Source organism: Henckelia pumila, chromosome 4, assembly GCF_033568475.1.
Source record: "Henckelia pumila isolate YLH828 chromosome 4, ASM3356847v2, whole genome shotgun sequence".
NCBI classification, from domain to species: Eukaryota; Viridiplantae; Streptophyta; class Magnoliopsida; order Lamiales; family Gesneriaceae; genus Henckelia; species Henckelia pumila.
In genome coordinates this window covers 43,273,525-43,286,525 of record NC_133123.1, presented here as the reverse complement: position 1 = coordinate 43,286,525, position 13,001 = coordinate 43,273,525, and the positions used below count along the sequence as shown (strand labels likewise).

At 34.0% G+C, this 13,001-nt stretch overlaps 1 protein-coding gene across 3 annotated transcripts; it reads left to right on the top strand.

Moving 5' to 3' along the window:
• The first annotated feature begins 9,731 nt into the window (after positions 1 to 9,731).
• On the top strand, positions 9,732 to 12,339 carry LOC140864311 (uncharacterized). Of its 3 annotated transcripts, none has more exons than XM_073268414.1 (7): positions 9,732 to 9,799; positions 9,914 to 9,991; positions 10,068 to 10,199; positions 10,310 to 10,441; positions 10,513 to 10,677; positions 11,252 to 11,322; positions 12,035 to 12,339. In XM_073268414.1, the coding sequence occupies exons 3-7, from the start codon at positions 10,068 to 10,070 to the stop codon at positions 12,183 to 12,185; spliced, it is 651 nt and encodes a 216-aa protein (XP_073124515.1). In that variant the 5' UTR covers positions 9,732 to 9,799; positions 9,914 to 9,991; the 3' UTR covers positions 12,186 to 12,339. The 3 variants fall into 3 exon arrangements, with proteins under 3 accessions (XP_073124515.1, XP_073124516.1, XP_073124517.1); XM_073268416.1 differs by having other exon boundaries at positions 9,782 to 9,799; positions 9,914 to 10,006; positions 10,092 to 10,199; XM_073268415.1 differs by having other exon boundaries at positions 9,747 to 10,006; positions 10,092 to 10,199.
• Positions 12,340 to 13,001: the final 662 nt, after the last annotated feature.

The window sequence follows — 13,001 nt, the reverse complement described above, 5'->3', positions numbered from 1 at the left end:
CTTAAGATTATTATAGCATATAGATTTATTATGCTTATATGATGTATATGCATGTCATTCATACTGAAATTTATTCTCACCGGAGTTATCCGGCTATTGTTTTGTTTGTATGTGTGCATTGCATCAGGTTGGGGCATAAGCAAGTCAGACTTGGCTTGGATAGCTCAAGATTGAGAGATGTAGCAAGTGTGGACTCGGGTTTAAGTTGAAGAATGGTATTTAGATAACATTGAACTTGACATGAAACTTATGTTGTAGAAGCTTACTTTTGAGACTTAGTGTAGCTTGTAGTTTCGTGTTTTATATGTTATTCGTTTGATGTAATAAACGCATGATTTGATGCTAGAGACTTAGTATATGAATGTATGCATGTTCCCAGATTTTATACCATGTCTAGACTTGATGTTTATTGTAAATTCCTGCTCTTGTTCCAAATTTGACAGCAATATGAAACTGCAGATTTTTGAAGCAGGGAGGCTCGCTCGATCGGGTGAATACGTGCGATCGAGCGCGGCATGTGAATTGCAAAAACAGAGAATGCAGATTTTGGGCTCGCTCGATCAGGTGAGTTCATCCGATCGAGCGAGGCCAAAAATAATGCAGACCGAGAGCTGAGGATTTGAGCTCGCTCGATCGGACGAGTTCATCCGATCGAGCGAGGTAATGTTTTTTTTTTAAAAAAAAATTAGCTCTTGGTTTTAATATTCATTTATTGTTTGATTATGGTTTTATTAATCATTAATTGCCCTAAGACTAGATTAGCAACCCGAGGTCTCACATCAACTGTCTTTTCAAGTTCTTCGAGACATCCAATGATATTTAAATCATCGACATATATAACAATAACGACAAACTTTGATCCATTCTTTTGAATAAAAACACATGGACAAATTGGATCATTTTTGTAGCCTTGTTGGAACAAATAGTCGCTAAGTCTCTTATACTACATGCGCCCAGATTTTTTTAGCCCATACAAAGTTCTTTGTAGTTTAATGGAGCAAACATTTGTAAAATTTGAAGCAAATGTTTTTGATATCTTAAATCCTACAGGAATATTCATGTAAATATCATTAGCAAGTTTCCCATATAAAATACGCAGTAACAACATCCATGAGATGCATTTCAAGTCTTTCTTGTGCGGCCATGCCAAGAAGATATCGAAATGTAATTGCATCCATCACAGAAGAGTATCTATCTTCATAATTAATACTGGGTGCTTGAGAAAAACCTTGTGCTACTAATCGTGCTTTATATCAAGTCACTTTGTTTTTCTCATTTCATTTTCGTACAAAAACTCATTTACAACCCATGAAAATTGCCCCTTTTGGTATTTGGACCAAAGGTCCCAAAACCTCGCGTTTTACTAGTGAGTTTAACTCCTCTTGTATTGTATTTTTCCAATTTGGCCAATCATGTCTATTACAACATTCATTAACAAATTTAGGATCTAGATTATCATCTTCATTAACAACATCAAATGCCATGACATATGCAAACTTATTGTCGATAATAATTTTTGCTTGATTTAATTGTTTCCTTGTTTTGACATAATTTATCGAGATCTCTTCATTGTCAAGTACTTGAACTTCTTTGGGGATTTTATCATCAACTTTTTCAGAGTTATCAATCAATGAATCAGATATCTCAATATGTTGATTCATATTATTTGCTCCTTTTCTTTTTCATGGATTTTTGTCTTTGGACCCAATTGGTCTACCACACTTGAGTCGAGCAATTGACTCATCATTTGATGTTTCTTAGCATCAATATCATTTGCAGCCGGTAGGTATGACTTAGTCACCATTTTTACATCACAAAATACATCAGGTAATTTATTTACAATATTTTGCAAATGGACTATTCTTTGACCTTCAAGTTCACATTCACTTGTCCGATGATAAAATTGATGTAGTGATTCCTTCCAAGTTAATTCACTTGGTGATCTCATATTTTTTTCCCTTAATGTTGGAAATTTTGTTTCATCAAAATGACAATCAGCAAACCGTGCCGTGAAAATATCTGTCATGGGCTCTAAATATTTGATAATCGAGGGAGAATCATATCCAACATATATTCCCAATCTCCTTTGAGGACCCATTTTAGTGGGTTGTGGTGGACTAATTGGAACACACACCGCACACCCAAAAATTCTTATATGGGAAATATTAGGCTCTTGGCCAAAAACTAATTGTAAAGGGGAGAATTCATGATAACCAGTCGGTCTGATGTGTATAAGTGTTGCTGCATGTAATATAACATGTCCCCAAACTGACGTGGGAAGTTTCGTTCTCATTATTAATGGTCTAGTTATTAATTGAAGACGTTTAATAAATGACTCAGCGAGACCATTTTGTGTATGAACATGATCAACATAATGTTCAACAATTATCCCAATTGACATGCAATAGTCATTAAAAGTTTGATATGTGAATTCACCAGCATTATCAAGACGAATCCTCTTAATAGGATATTCTGGGAATTGTGCTCTTTATTTGAGCAAATAATCTTGCAAAATCTAAGTTGCAAGATGATAGTAAGCATACATGTGATCATCTTGTTAATGCATCAATCAAAACCATAAAATATCTAAATGGTCCACATGATGGGTGAATTGGTCCACAAATATCACCTTGTATTCTTTCCAAAAATGTAGGTGATCCAATACCAACTTTATTCGGTGAAGGCCTAATAATTAATTTGTCTTGAGAACATGAATCACATGAGAATTCTTTAAAATTGAGAACCTTCTTGTTCTTTAATTGATGGCCACGTGAATTCTCAATAATTTTTCGCATCATTGTAGAATCAGGATGTCCCAATCGGTTATGTCAAGTCATAAAAGTATTCATATCAATGAATTTCTGGTCAACAGTGGCATTGATCTCTACTAAATTTATTTTTGTGTAGTATAAGCCAGAAGTAAATGTCGGTAAATTTTCAACAATTTATTTCTTTTTCGACATTTCTTTCGTAATAAAAAGATATTCTTTTCCTTCTTGGCTTACAGTCTCAATATGATATCCATTCCGTCGGATATCTTGAAAGCTCAATAAATTCCTTTGAGACTTCCGAGAGAATAAAGAATTATTGATAATAAACTTTTTCCCTCCATGTAATTTAATATTTGCTCTTCCGGAGCCTTCAATAATTCTTGTACTACCACAAATTGTGTTGACATTACTTTTTCTCATTTGCAAATATGAGAAATATTTATCTTCTTAAATATGGAATGTGTTGTCGTACTATTAACAAGACATAAATATCCATCATTGATGTTGGGTTGTGAAACTCAAGCAATCTTGATTTTGATGATAACAAAGCTTGTTATTGTGTTTGTAACATAATTAATCAAGTGTTGTAGATAGTAGATTAAAGTTGCAAGGTTTGAGCTGGAAATCAAATAATTTAATCTGGCGCAGTTTAGTAAATCAATCATATCTCATAGATCGGTGATCCAAATGACTTGAGGCCTAAACGGTTGGAAAGCTTACTCAAATATATACAAGTCATATTTCAGGCCAGATCAATTAATTCGGATGTTATCAAGGCGAAAAGGTGGTCGCAACATTGAGCTGGATGCAAATCGGATCGAAGTTACAACAACCAGATCAAACAGATCAGTCCTGGTATTTCGGCCATAACTTACAGCTCGATTAAAAAACGGGATGATTCAGTATGCGTTAAGAAGTTAAGACAATGATATACAAATCATCTTCAAGAATCTCAATCTGAATCGAAGATTAAGAAGTAGATAAAGCACGATGATGTTTCGAGATCTGCACAAAACTTCTGGATAACAGAATTTCTGACAGAGCTTAGTATTTCAAGTATATCTCTCACATAAGAATTAGAAATCAAGCGATTCTTGATTCCGTGGAAATCCAAGAGAAAGGGCTACAACTTTTATGTTCATCACCTTGCCCAAATATCAGTGAATCAAAAGCTATAATCAAATGAACAGATCAGATGAAACATGGCCAAATCAGATCAAGTGAACAAGACCAGGTGAAAGGCTGCTTGTGATGTGTCGCATGTAAATTGCATGATTTTTTTTAAATTTGTTTGTGTGGTTATTGTGACAGTCGAGTGAGGTTGCACGAGACTTTTTTTGGAGCGTGAAATAAATGTCTATTCAATAAGATATGAATTTTAGAGCAGATTCTAAATTGGTGAAACAGGAATACGTGTCACCGAAACCAAGCTTTTATCCATATTTATTTTTTATTGGCATAAGAATTTGAATTTTGTCCTACTCTTTAGGATGGTGATGAAAGTAAGGATCTGAGTGACGACATTCTCTCCATAGTTAGACCACCAGGTCAATACATATGATATGTCTTCAGAAATTATCTTTAGCTGGTTCCTTCACTTTATTTTTTTGGTTATTTTTATGCTCTTGCTTAATGATCATCATGGTGATGAAGGCATCAAAGTGTTCTATTATTTACCTTAGTTTGTGACCTGGTAATTCGATGCAGTGGGAGATCCATGTTTCATCTTATCTTTATATTATAGTCTCCTAGATATATTGGCTTTACTTTGTTTCATATTTGGTGAGGATTGAATTTGTTTCTTAAGTTTCCTTTGGTTTTCAATATTCGATTAGGTGTTGGTTTTATTATTTATAGGGCTTTTGTTATTTCTTTGCGTGACTTGTTTTGAAATCAATAAAATTTAGCACTTTGCAAGTGTTATCACTAGCATCGATATTGGTGTCCATCATAATTATCTTCAAATTTTCATTTTACTTGATTCTGATTTTAAGTCATGAGTTGTGCCCTATGTCTATCTTGAAATTGTAATATTTTCTTTCCAACTTTAGGTCCATGTTTGTGATGGTTCTGATGTTTGATTATATTCTCAGTTTGTGCTTCCAAGGTTACTTCTTTAATGAATATTCCTTTCTTCCATATGTTACACTGTTTCTTTAGTGCAACTGCCATTAAACATATCCGTCTCTTTTAAGATGCAATCTATTTTTTGGAAGTTCTTTTTTTCTTTCTCACATTTTTTTCTTCTTTCTAGTCGAATTTGAAAGCTTGAAACATGAATTTGACGAATTCCACTCTACCGATGGTTCTCGTGGTGGCAAATGCGACTATGCTGTTGGGTTTAGTGGTGGCAAATGTGGGTGTGCTGCTTGTATGCCGATAAAGATTGAAATTTGTCCACCACCATTATAAAATTAATTCAAAGTTTACGTAGCCTTTGAGGATTATGAGTGCATGGTTATCCTGCGACATATTATATATTTGCGCGTTAGTACCAACTACCAACCTGATACTGAATTGATTGTATAATGTGTTTAGGAATGAAAATTTGCTATATTATTTCATATCATGTGACTTGGGTGTGATTTGGGTGAGGCTCTTTCATTATTTATTTTCATATCATGTGACTTGGGTGTGATCAACGTTTGACCGCCCAGAGAACCACATAAATTTTGTTATGAAGAAAGGGAATTAGAGACAAAGAATTAGAGCTTGGTGAATGACAAAATTATACCACTTAATATCAAATTTCTTATAGTGAATCTCATTTTACCCTTTTATATAGGGGCGTCAAAACTCAATTCAATCCTTCAATTCGACACGATTTGACCCGAAAAATATCGGGTTAGGGTTGGGGGTTTTTGGGTTTGGGTCGAATTGGGTTGACCCGAAAGCTAACCCGAAAAAATTAATCGGGTTAGGGTTGGGTTCGGGTCAACCCGAGTTGACCCGAGATGACCCAAATTTTTTTAATATTATTATAGGCTCATGTATCATGGAAATATATTGGTGGTGTCTTTACCTTGTACCAAGGTGTTTGACATGCGCCTCTCATAAGGATCTCTGCTTGTTTTATTCCTCTGCAAAGAATTATAATTCTTTTCGAGAAATCCCATCCATAAATTTTTGGCAAATCTTCTTCACAATATATAGGGAAAACTCATCTTTTTGCTGTACAAATTTCTACTCCTGAATCAATATAGACTGTAAAGTATTTGGCCTTATATTGTTCATACAACATCCCAATTAGAATGTATATGGAGAAAGGAATTGTTGTCATTTTTTAAAAGGATTACTAAATAGCCCCGCCATTTTTAATAAGCTGTGTTGTAACTCAGTAATCCGATTAAGACTATTTATCCTTAATTTTTCTAAGGCCTCAGTAGGTAGAGTGTGGTTACTCTTCTCTAATTCTTCAATGAGTTCTAGTAAACCATTTTCATGATTTACTAACGTCAAGAGTTGTTTCTTTCTCTATTTGTGAACAGAGTTTTTGAATATGGTTAGATGATTATCCCTTACCCAATTCTCTTGATTTTCCATCTTGTAGAATTTTTATTGAATTCTCCAAGTTTTTTCTTTTGTCATAAACTATATTCCTATTTCAATACATTTCCTAGGTTTATGGTCCTCAAGGAATTCTAGGCCAAGAATGAGCTGATCTAATTCTTTTCCTGGAATTCCGCAGATTTGAACTTCCAATTCTCCAATATTTATCACTCCTTGCTAAGTTCTTTTTTCCTGTTGTTCTAAATAGTAAATCGAGTTACAAGAGAATTGGTTCCGATGACTTGTAATTTTGAATACTATTTTCACTTTTTTCCATCCTTTTGGAGATCTAAGCTTTCCTATTATAGAAAACTTTTTTTTCTTCTGATGGAATTTCCTGAATATGAGATTTTTCCCATCTTCGACTTGTCATTAGGTTACCTTGGAAATATAACCTTTTGGGTTCTATTTTATGTTCTATATATAGAACCAGTTTGTCTTGAATTTGAATGTATGTTTCCTGAATTAAAGGAAACTCGCTTCTTTCTGGGTAGATTGCTTGAGCAACCTTTTCAAAAATCTCTGGAATTTCAATAAACTCATTCCTAATAAATAATTCAGAATGATGAGTATTAAAAAGAGCATATGAAATTTGGTATGTAATAGAATATGACCTATTACCTTCCTTCATTAATCGTTTTTCCTTGAAATTCTGATGCAATGTCAAGGCTCGACTAAAATCTCTATCAACTAAATTGTAGGTTATTCTTGGTTAGACAATTCATACAATTTTTCCTGCACATAAATTTCCTGAGATAGTTCCTAGAATAGCATCTTGTATATTCCCCATTCTTTTATCGCATACTACGATATCTATTGGTGAATCCATTCCTTCTTTAAAAGTATCTTTGATCATTATTTGGATTTCTCCAATATGAATCCAAGACATCGTCCTTGCTACTTCGCTTTTCAGCTTTTGAAATTCTTCTCTTACTTCTTCAAAAGGAATTAATTGCATTTCAATCTGATTACTAGTTAATTCCAAGGGATTGCCATTTCCCTTTTGGATACTTTGTAAATCAGATTGTGTCTTCTTTGTCTAAGTCCTAGGTTTTCTAAGACTCTTTCCACTTGTCCTGCCGAAAATCCTTGATATTTTTGTAGAGTAGGATTTTCCCTTATAATTCTTTGGATCATATTATGAGATATAGTAGTTTGACTAAAGAAACCAGCCAAACTTTCATGTGTTTCTTGCCGAAACACTTCCTCTTTACTCTGACTCTGATTCTGATTCATCCTCAGATTCTTCTAGTATTTCTTCCTCATATATACTTTCGTTTGAGGGTATGTCCTCAAACTGATGTACCTGGACTAGATCTTGAAAGAAGACCGCATCATCCATGTCTGTTGTTGCTTCAAAGACTTTAACTCCTTTCTTCTCTTTTTCCGGATAATTTGTTGAAATGTGTCCCCTTGCTCCACATGTCTAGCAGTTATAGTCTTTAAAACTTTCACTTGCTCTCGTATGAGTTCTTCTGAAAGTTCTTCTGGATGGTATTCTTCCCCTGTTTTGAGATGAACTCATTGTTGGGCATGTTCTTGTAGGTCCGCTTCTTTTCCCTGATCTATAAGATCCAGCCTTTTGTTTGGACCAAACTGTTCTCGGTTTCTAAGAACTTCTCATTCTTTTATTATAAAGATTATTTCTGAATTTCTTCCTTTTAAATCACTGTGATATATTTCCAATGATTATTGGAAGATCATTTTATCTACAACATAAAGGAGTACATTTATTTATACCCCTTATCTTCTTGTAGTTCTTTTGTAATGCTGCCATGTGACACCATTCTGCCAATTTTCCTTTAAAAAAATGGCGCGTCTTGCCAATGTGTCTTGATTTCCTGGAACATATTTTTTTATCAACATTTCTCTCCAGGGACTTGTCATTTTTGCAAAAAATAGCTAAATAGCTACGTTTTCCTCGACTCCTGAATTCCATCTGTATTTGGTGAATAACATAATGTATTCATCAACTAGACATATATCATACAACTCGAGACTATACAGAGTTTGAGTATATATTCTCTTTTTCTCTGTATCTTGACTATTGAAATAGTCTACCCCTATAAATTGTGCTTTGAATAGAGTAGTCATTTTTCCTCCAATCTCGCTTAGGGATTCTCCTGCTAAGACTGATTCTTTGGTTTCTGGCATGGTTATTTCCCAAGCTATCTTGACAGATCCCATTAGACTCATTTCTAGGAGTTTAATGAATCATTCTTTATTGAGATCTAATGTTCCTGTTGCAATTCTCATAGCCGACGTCCAATCATCTATGAGATCTTCTCTGTTTTTGAAATCCAAAACATCAATGTTTAACATAACCTCATAAGGATGTATCGGATCTAAAACAGTTTTTTCGTAAGGAGTTTGATGGAGTGGTATTTTACTCCTTGTTCTTGTTCCTGCTGGATGTGAATTTTTTCCAACCTGAAATTCATTATGTGGTTCTTTTGTTTTAACCACATATCTTGGCGGATTTCCTGTAGGTTGTTCACCTTCATGGGAATTCATCTTTTGATCTACTACCTTAAGTTTGCAAAAGAATCGGCAAGATCTTGTAAATCTTTAAGATTTAATCTTTCTAAAGTAGACATCAGATAATATTTTTCTCGGTACTGTTTTTATAAGATTAATCATCATTTCTTCATCAGTTAAAGGTTTTTGTACTATTTTGGTTTTACCTTTCTGATGTAACAAGGGTTCGGTACCAAACGAAAGTGGTAATCTTCCTCCTTTCCTAGAACTCGAAGTTTGTTCTAGATTCTGGATTTTTATTTGAAAATCCTTTAGATTTACAAGAATTTCTTCTTGTTTTTTAAGGATTTCTTCAATTTTCCGAGGTATTTCATACAGCTGATTGCTGTAATATTGTACCGTCTTTTGAATTTCTCTAAGATCTCCGTAGAGTTTAGAGGAATCTGTGTAATTTCTAAAAATTTAAAATTAGAAATCATATTTATTAATCTTTCCAGAAAGTATAAAAGACTCAAGTCTTTTTAAGTTCTGTTGTAAAGAATCTTTTTAAATAGATTCACTTGTTTATAAGATTTCATAAAATTGAAATCCTTGTGGTTTGAACTTTCGTTTGAATCCATAGTTTGTTAAAAATCTCTTGCTCAACAAAGAAAATTATGATTTAATGAATAATATGAAGTCTGAATATAATTACCTAGGCTCTGATACTATTTTGTTGAGCCACTGGGAGATATTAAGTATTTATTACTAAAAGGGTAGTATATGAATTTTTTAATTTATGGAACATATTAGGGAAACATTTTATTAAAAGATGGACGGAATTGGGAACGAATAATGTGTTAGTATATTTTTGGAAAAGTAAAAAAACTCTAAGAACGTATTGAAGAATTATTCCAGATTACTGTTTATAAAATAAAAAATGCACCCCGTGTGCGCATCGATTTTTCCGATAGAGAGAAAAGAATTCAGACACTTGTAATTGGGGTGACGGACAACCAGAAGTAAACTGACCATTTTTTGATTTAACATCTTCAATTTCCAAATAAATAGATGTAGATAGATGTAGACGTAGATATAGATATAGATATAGATGTAAACTGACCGTATATTTCTAGGTTAGGTTAGGTTGGGGCGTCGATTCGATAAGCGGAGAAGGGTGAAAGGGATTCGCCGAGCGGAGCGCTAACTCTCTAGTAATTCCTGTCCTTGTGTGAAATTTATGTTCCTGTTGTATGTTACTTCAAAATTCATCGGATTTTGTGCGTGCAGATGGATTCCGGCCGTTGGTTTCAGCTGATTATAGAGGATGAATTGTCGTTGAAAGAGATGGAGTCGGACCGTTGTTTTCTGGGATATGAGCGGATGAAAGCGGATGGATTGTCGTTGAAAAAGATGCGTCAAGTAAGGTGGATTTGTTTTTTTCATATATCTTCTGTGTAAATTGGGGATTTGTTACGATTTCAGTATCGTGAGTTTGGATGTGATCGATTATTGTATATACCATTTGACAGATGTGTGATTTGTATGTACGGATACTAGTTGATATGATGTTTGGTGGATCCAGCACATACCTGGACGCTGGCTATTTACACGAACACAGATTTGTGGCTGAATTAGCCTTGGACGCCTTCAACAATGCCAAGGTCAGGCAAATAGATTGACACTCCTGATTACCTTAATAAATTCTTTTTACAGTTTGATTTGATTGATGCAGGGGAGAAATTTCAAACTTGTGAAGTTTCTTAAGTGCAACCGTATTGTAACTATATTTTACTGCTTGACTTTCGAGGCTAAGGAAGATGGAAGCGATGTGTGTCTTCTTTTCCGAGCTGTTGTTAATGGGGTAGGCACGGACAAAGTATTGTTGTGTGAGATCAGGGTATGAACATTTTCTCATCGTAATTTTGGATTCGTGCTATCCTTGTTTATGTTACTCTTCTATCATTGGTGTTGTGTCAGTGTGGACTGCCATAAAATCCTGCAAAGAAATTTCAATCAAATAAATTATCTATATACCTCATACCGAGTGAAGTGGTGGTGTTGGTGGTTTGCTTGTTTTAGTTGAAACATAGGTGCCTTGTGAATTTGATCTGATTCAATGGAGTAGCCATAATTACATTGAACGGCGAGAGCTGACATAGAAAACAATGGGTAGACACGTTAGAAAGTTCTTATACAGGATGTCAAATGGTGTGGTGATGCTGCTGTGGTGTGTCGCAAGTAAATTGCATGATTTTTTCTAAAAAATTTGTTTGCGTGGTTATTGTGACAGTCGAGTGAGGCTGCACGAGACTTTGTTTGGAGCGTGAAATAAATGTGTATTCAATAAGATATGAATTTTAGAGCAGATTCTAAATAGGTGAAACGGGAATACGTGTCACCGAAACCAAGCTTTTTATCCATATATTTATTTTTTATTGGCATAAGAAGTTGACTTTTGTCCTACTCTTTAGGATGGTGATGAAAGTAAGGATCTGAGTGATGACATTCTCTCCCTAGTTACACCACCAGGTCAATACATATGGTATGTCTTCAGAAATTATCTTTAGCTGGTTCCTCCACTTTATTTTTTTGGTTATTTTTTTGCTCTTGCTTAATGATCATCATGGTGATGAAGGCATCAAAGTGTTCTATTATTTACCTTAGTTTGTGACCTGGTAATTCGATGCAGTGGGAGATCCATGTTTCATTTTATCTTTATATTATAGTCTCCTAGATATGTTGGGCTTTACTTTGTTTCGTATTTGGTTAGGATTGGATTTGTTTCTTAAGTTTCCTTTGGTTTTCAATATTAGATTAGGTGTTGGTTTTATTATTTATAGGGCTTTTGTTATTTCTTTGCGTGACTTGTTTTGGAATTAATAAAATTTAGCACTTTGCAAGTGTTATCACTAGCGTCGATATTGGTGTCCATCATAATTATCTTCAAATTTTCATTTTACCTGATTCTGATTTTAAGTCATGAGTTGTGGCCTAATGGCTATCTTGAAATTGTAATATTTTCTTTCCAACTTTAGGTCCATGTTTGTGATGGTTCTGATGTTTGATTATATTTTCAGTTTGTGCTTCCAAGGCTACTTTTTTAATGAACATTCCTTTCTTCCATATGTTACACTGTTTCTTTAGTGCAACTGCCATTATACATATCCGTCACTTTTAAGATGCAATCTATTTTTTGGAAGTTCTTTCTTTCTTTCTCACACTTTTTTTTTCTTCTTTCTGGTCGAATTTGAAAGCTTGAAACATGAATTTGGCGAATGCCACTCTACCGATGGTTCTCGTGGTGGCAAATGCGACTATGCTGTTGGGTTTAGTGGTGGCAAATGTGGGTGTGCTGCTTGTATGCCGATGAAGTTTGAAGTTTGTCCACCACCATCATCAAAGTAATTCAAAGTTTACGTAGCCTTTGAGGATTATGAATTTATGAGTGAATGGTTATCCTGCGACATATTATATATTTGAGTGTTAGTACCAACTACCAACCTGATACTGAATTGATTTTATAATATGTTTAGGAATGAAAATTTGCTATATTATTTCACCTTCCGGGCGTTATTTGGGTGAAGCTCTTTCATTATTTATTTTCATGTCATGTGACTTGGGTGTGATCAACGTTGGACCGCCCAGAGAACCACGGAAATTTTGTTATGAAGGGAATTACAGACAGAGAATTAGAGCTTGGTGAAAATGGTGAATGACAAAATTATACCACTTAATATCAAATTTCTTATAGTGAATCTCATTTTACCCTTTTATATAGGGGCGTCAAAACTCAATTCAATTCGACACGAGTTGACCCGGAAAATATCGGGTTAGGGTTGGAGGTTTTTGGGTTTGGGTCGAATTGGGTTGACCCGAAAGCTAACCCGCAAAAAATTAATCGGACTAGGGTTGGGTTCGGGTTGACCCTAGATGACCCGAATATTTTTAATATTATTATTTTTATATAAAAGTAAGAAAGATTTGCTGCATTCTTGTAAATTGTATGTTTGAAAAAATTTATTGTGTATTAATATAATAGATTTTAGTCATTTAATGTTTATTTTGTAGAATTTTTATTTTTTGTAGTAAGTATATATTTTAAATATTCTACAACTATACTTTCAAATTTAAATTATATATAAGCTTAGATTCTATTTTCATGTTACGAAATTAAATATTATTATTATTATTGTGTGTTTTGAATTTTTATTTAATTATTTT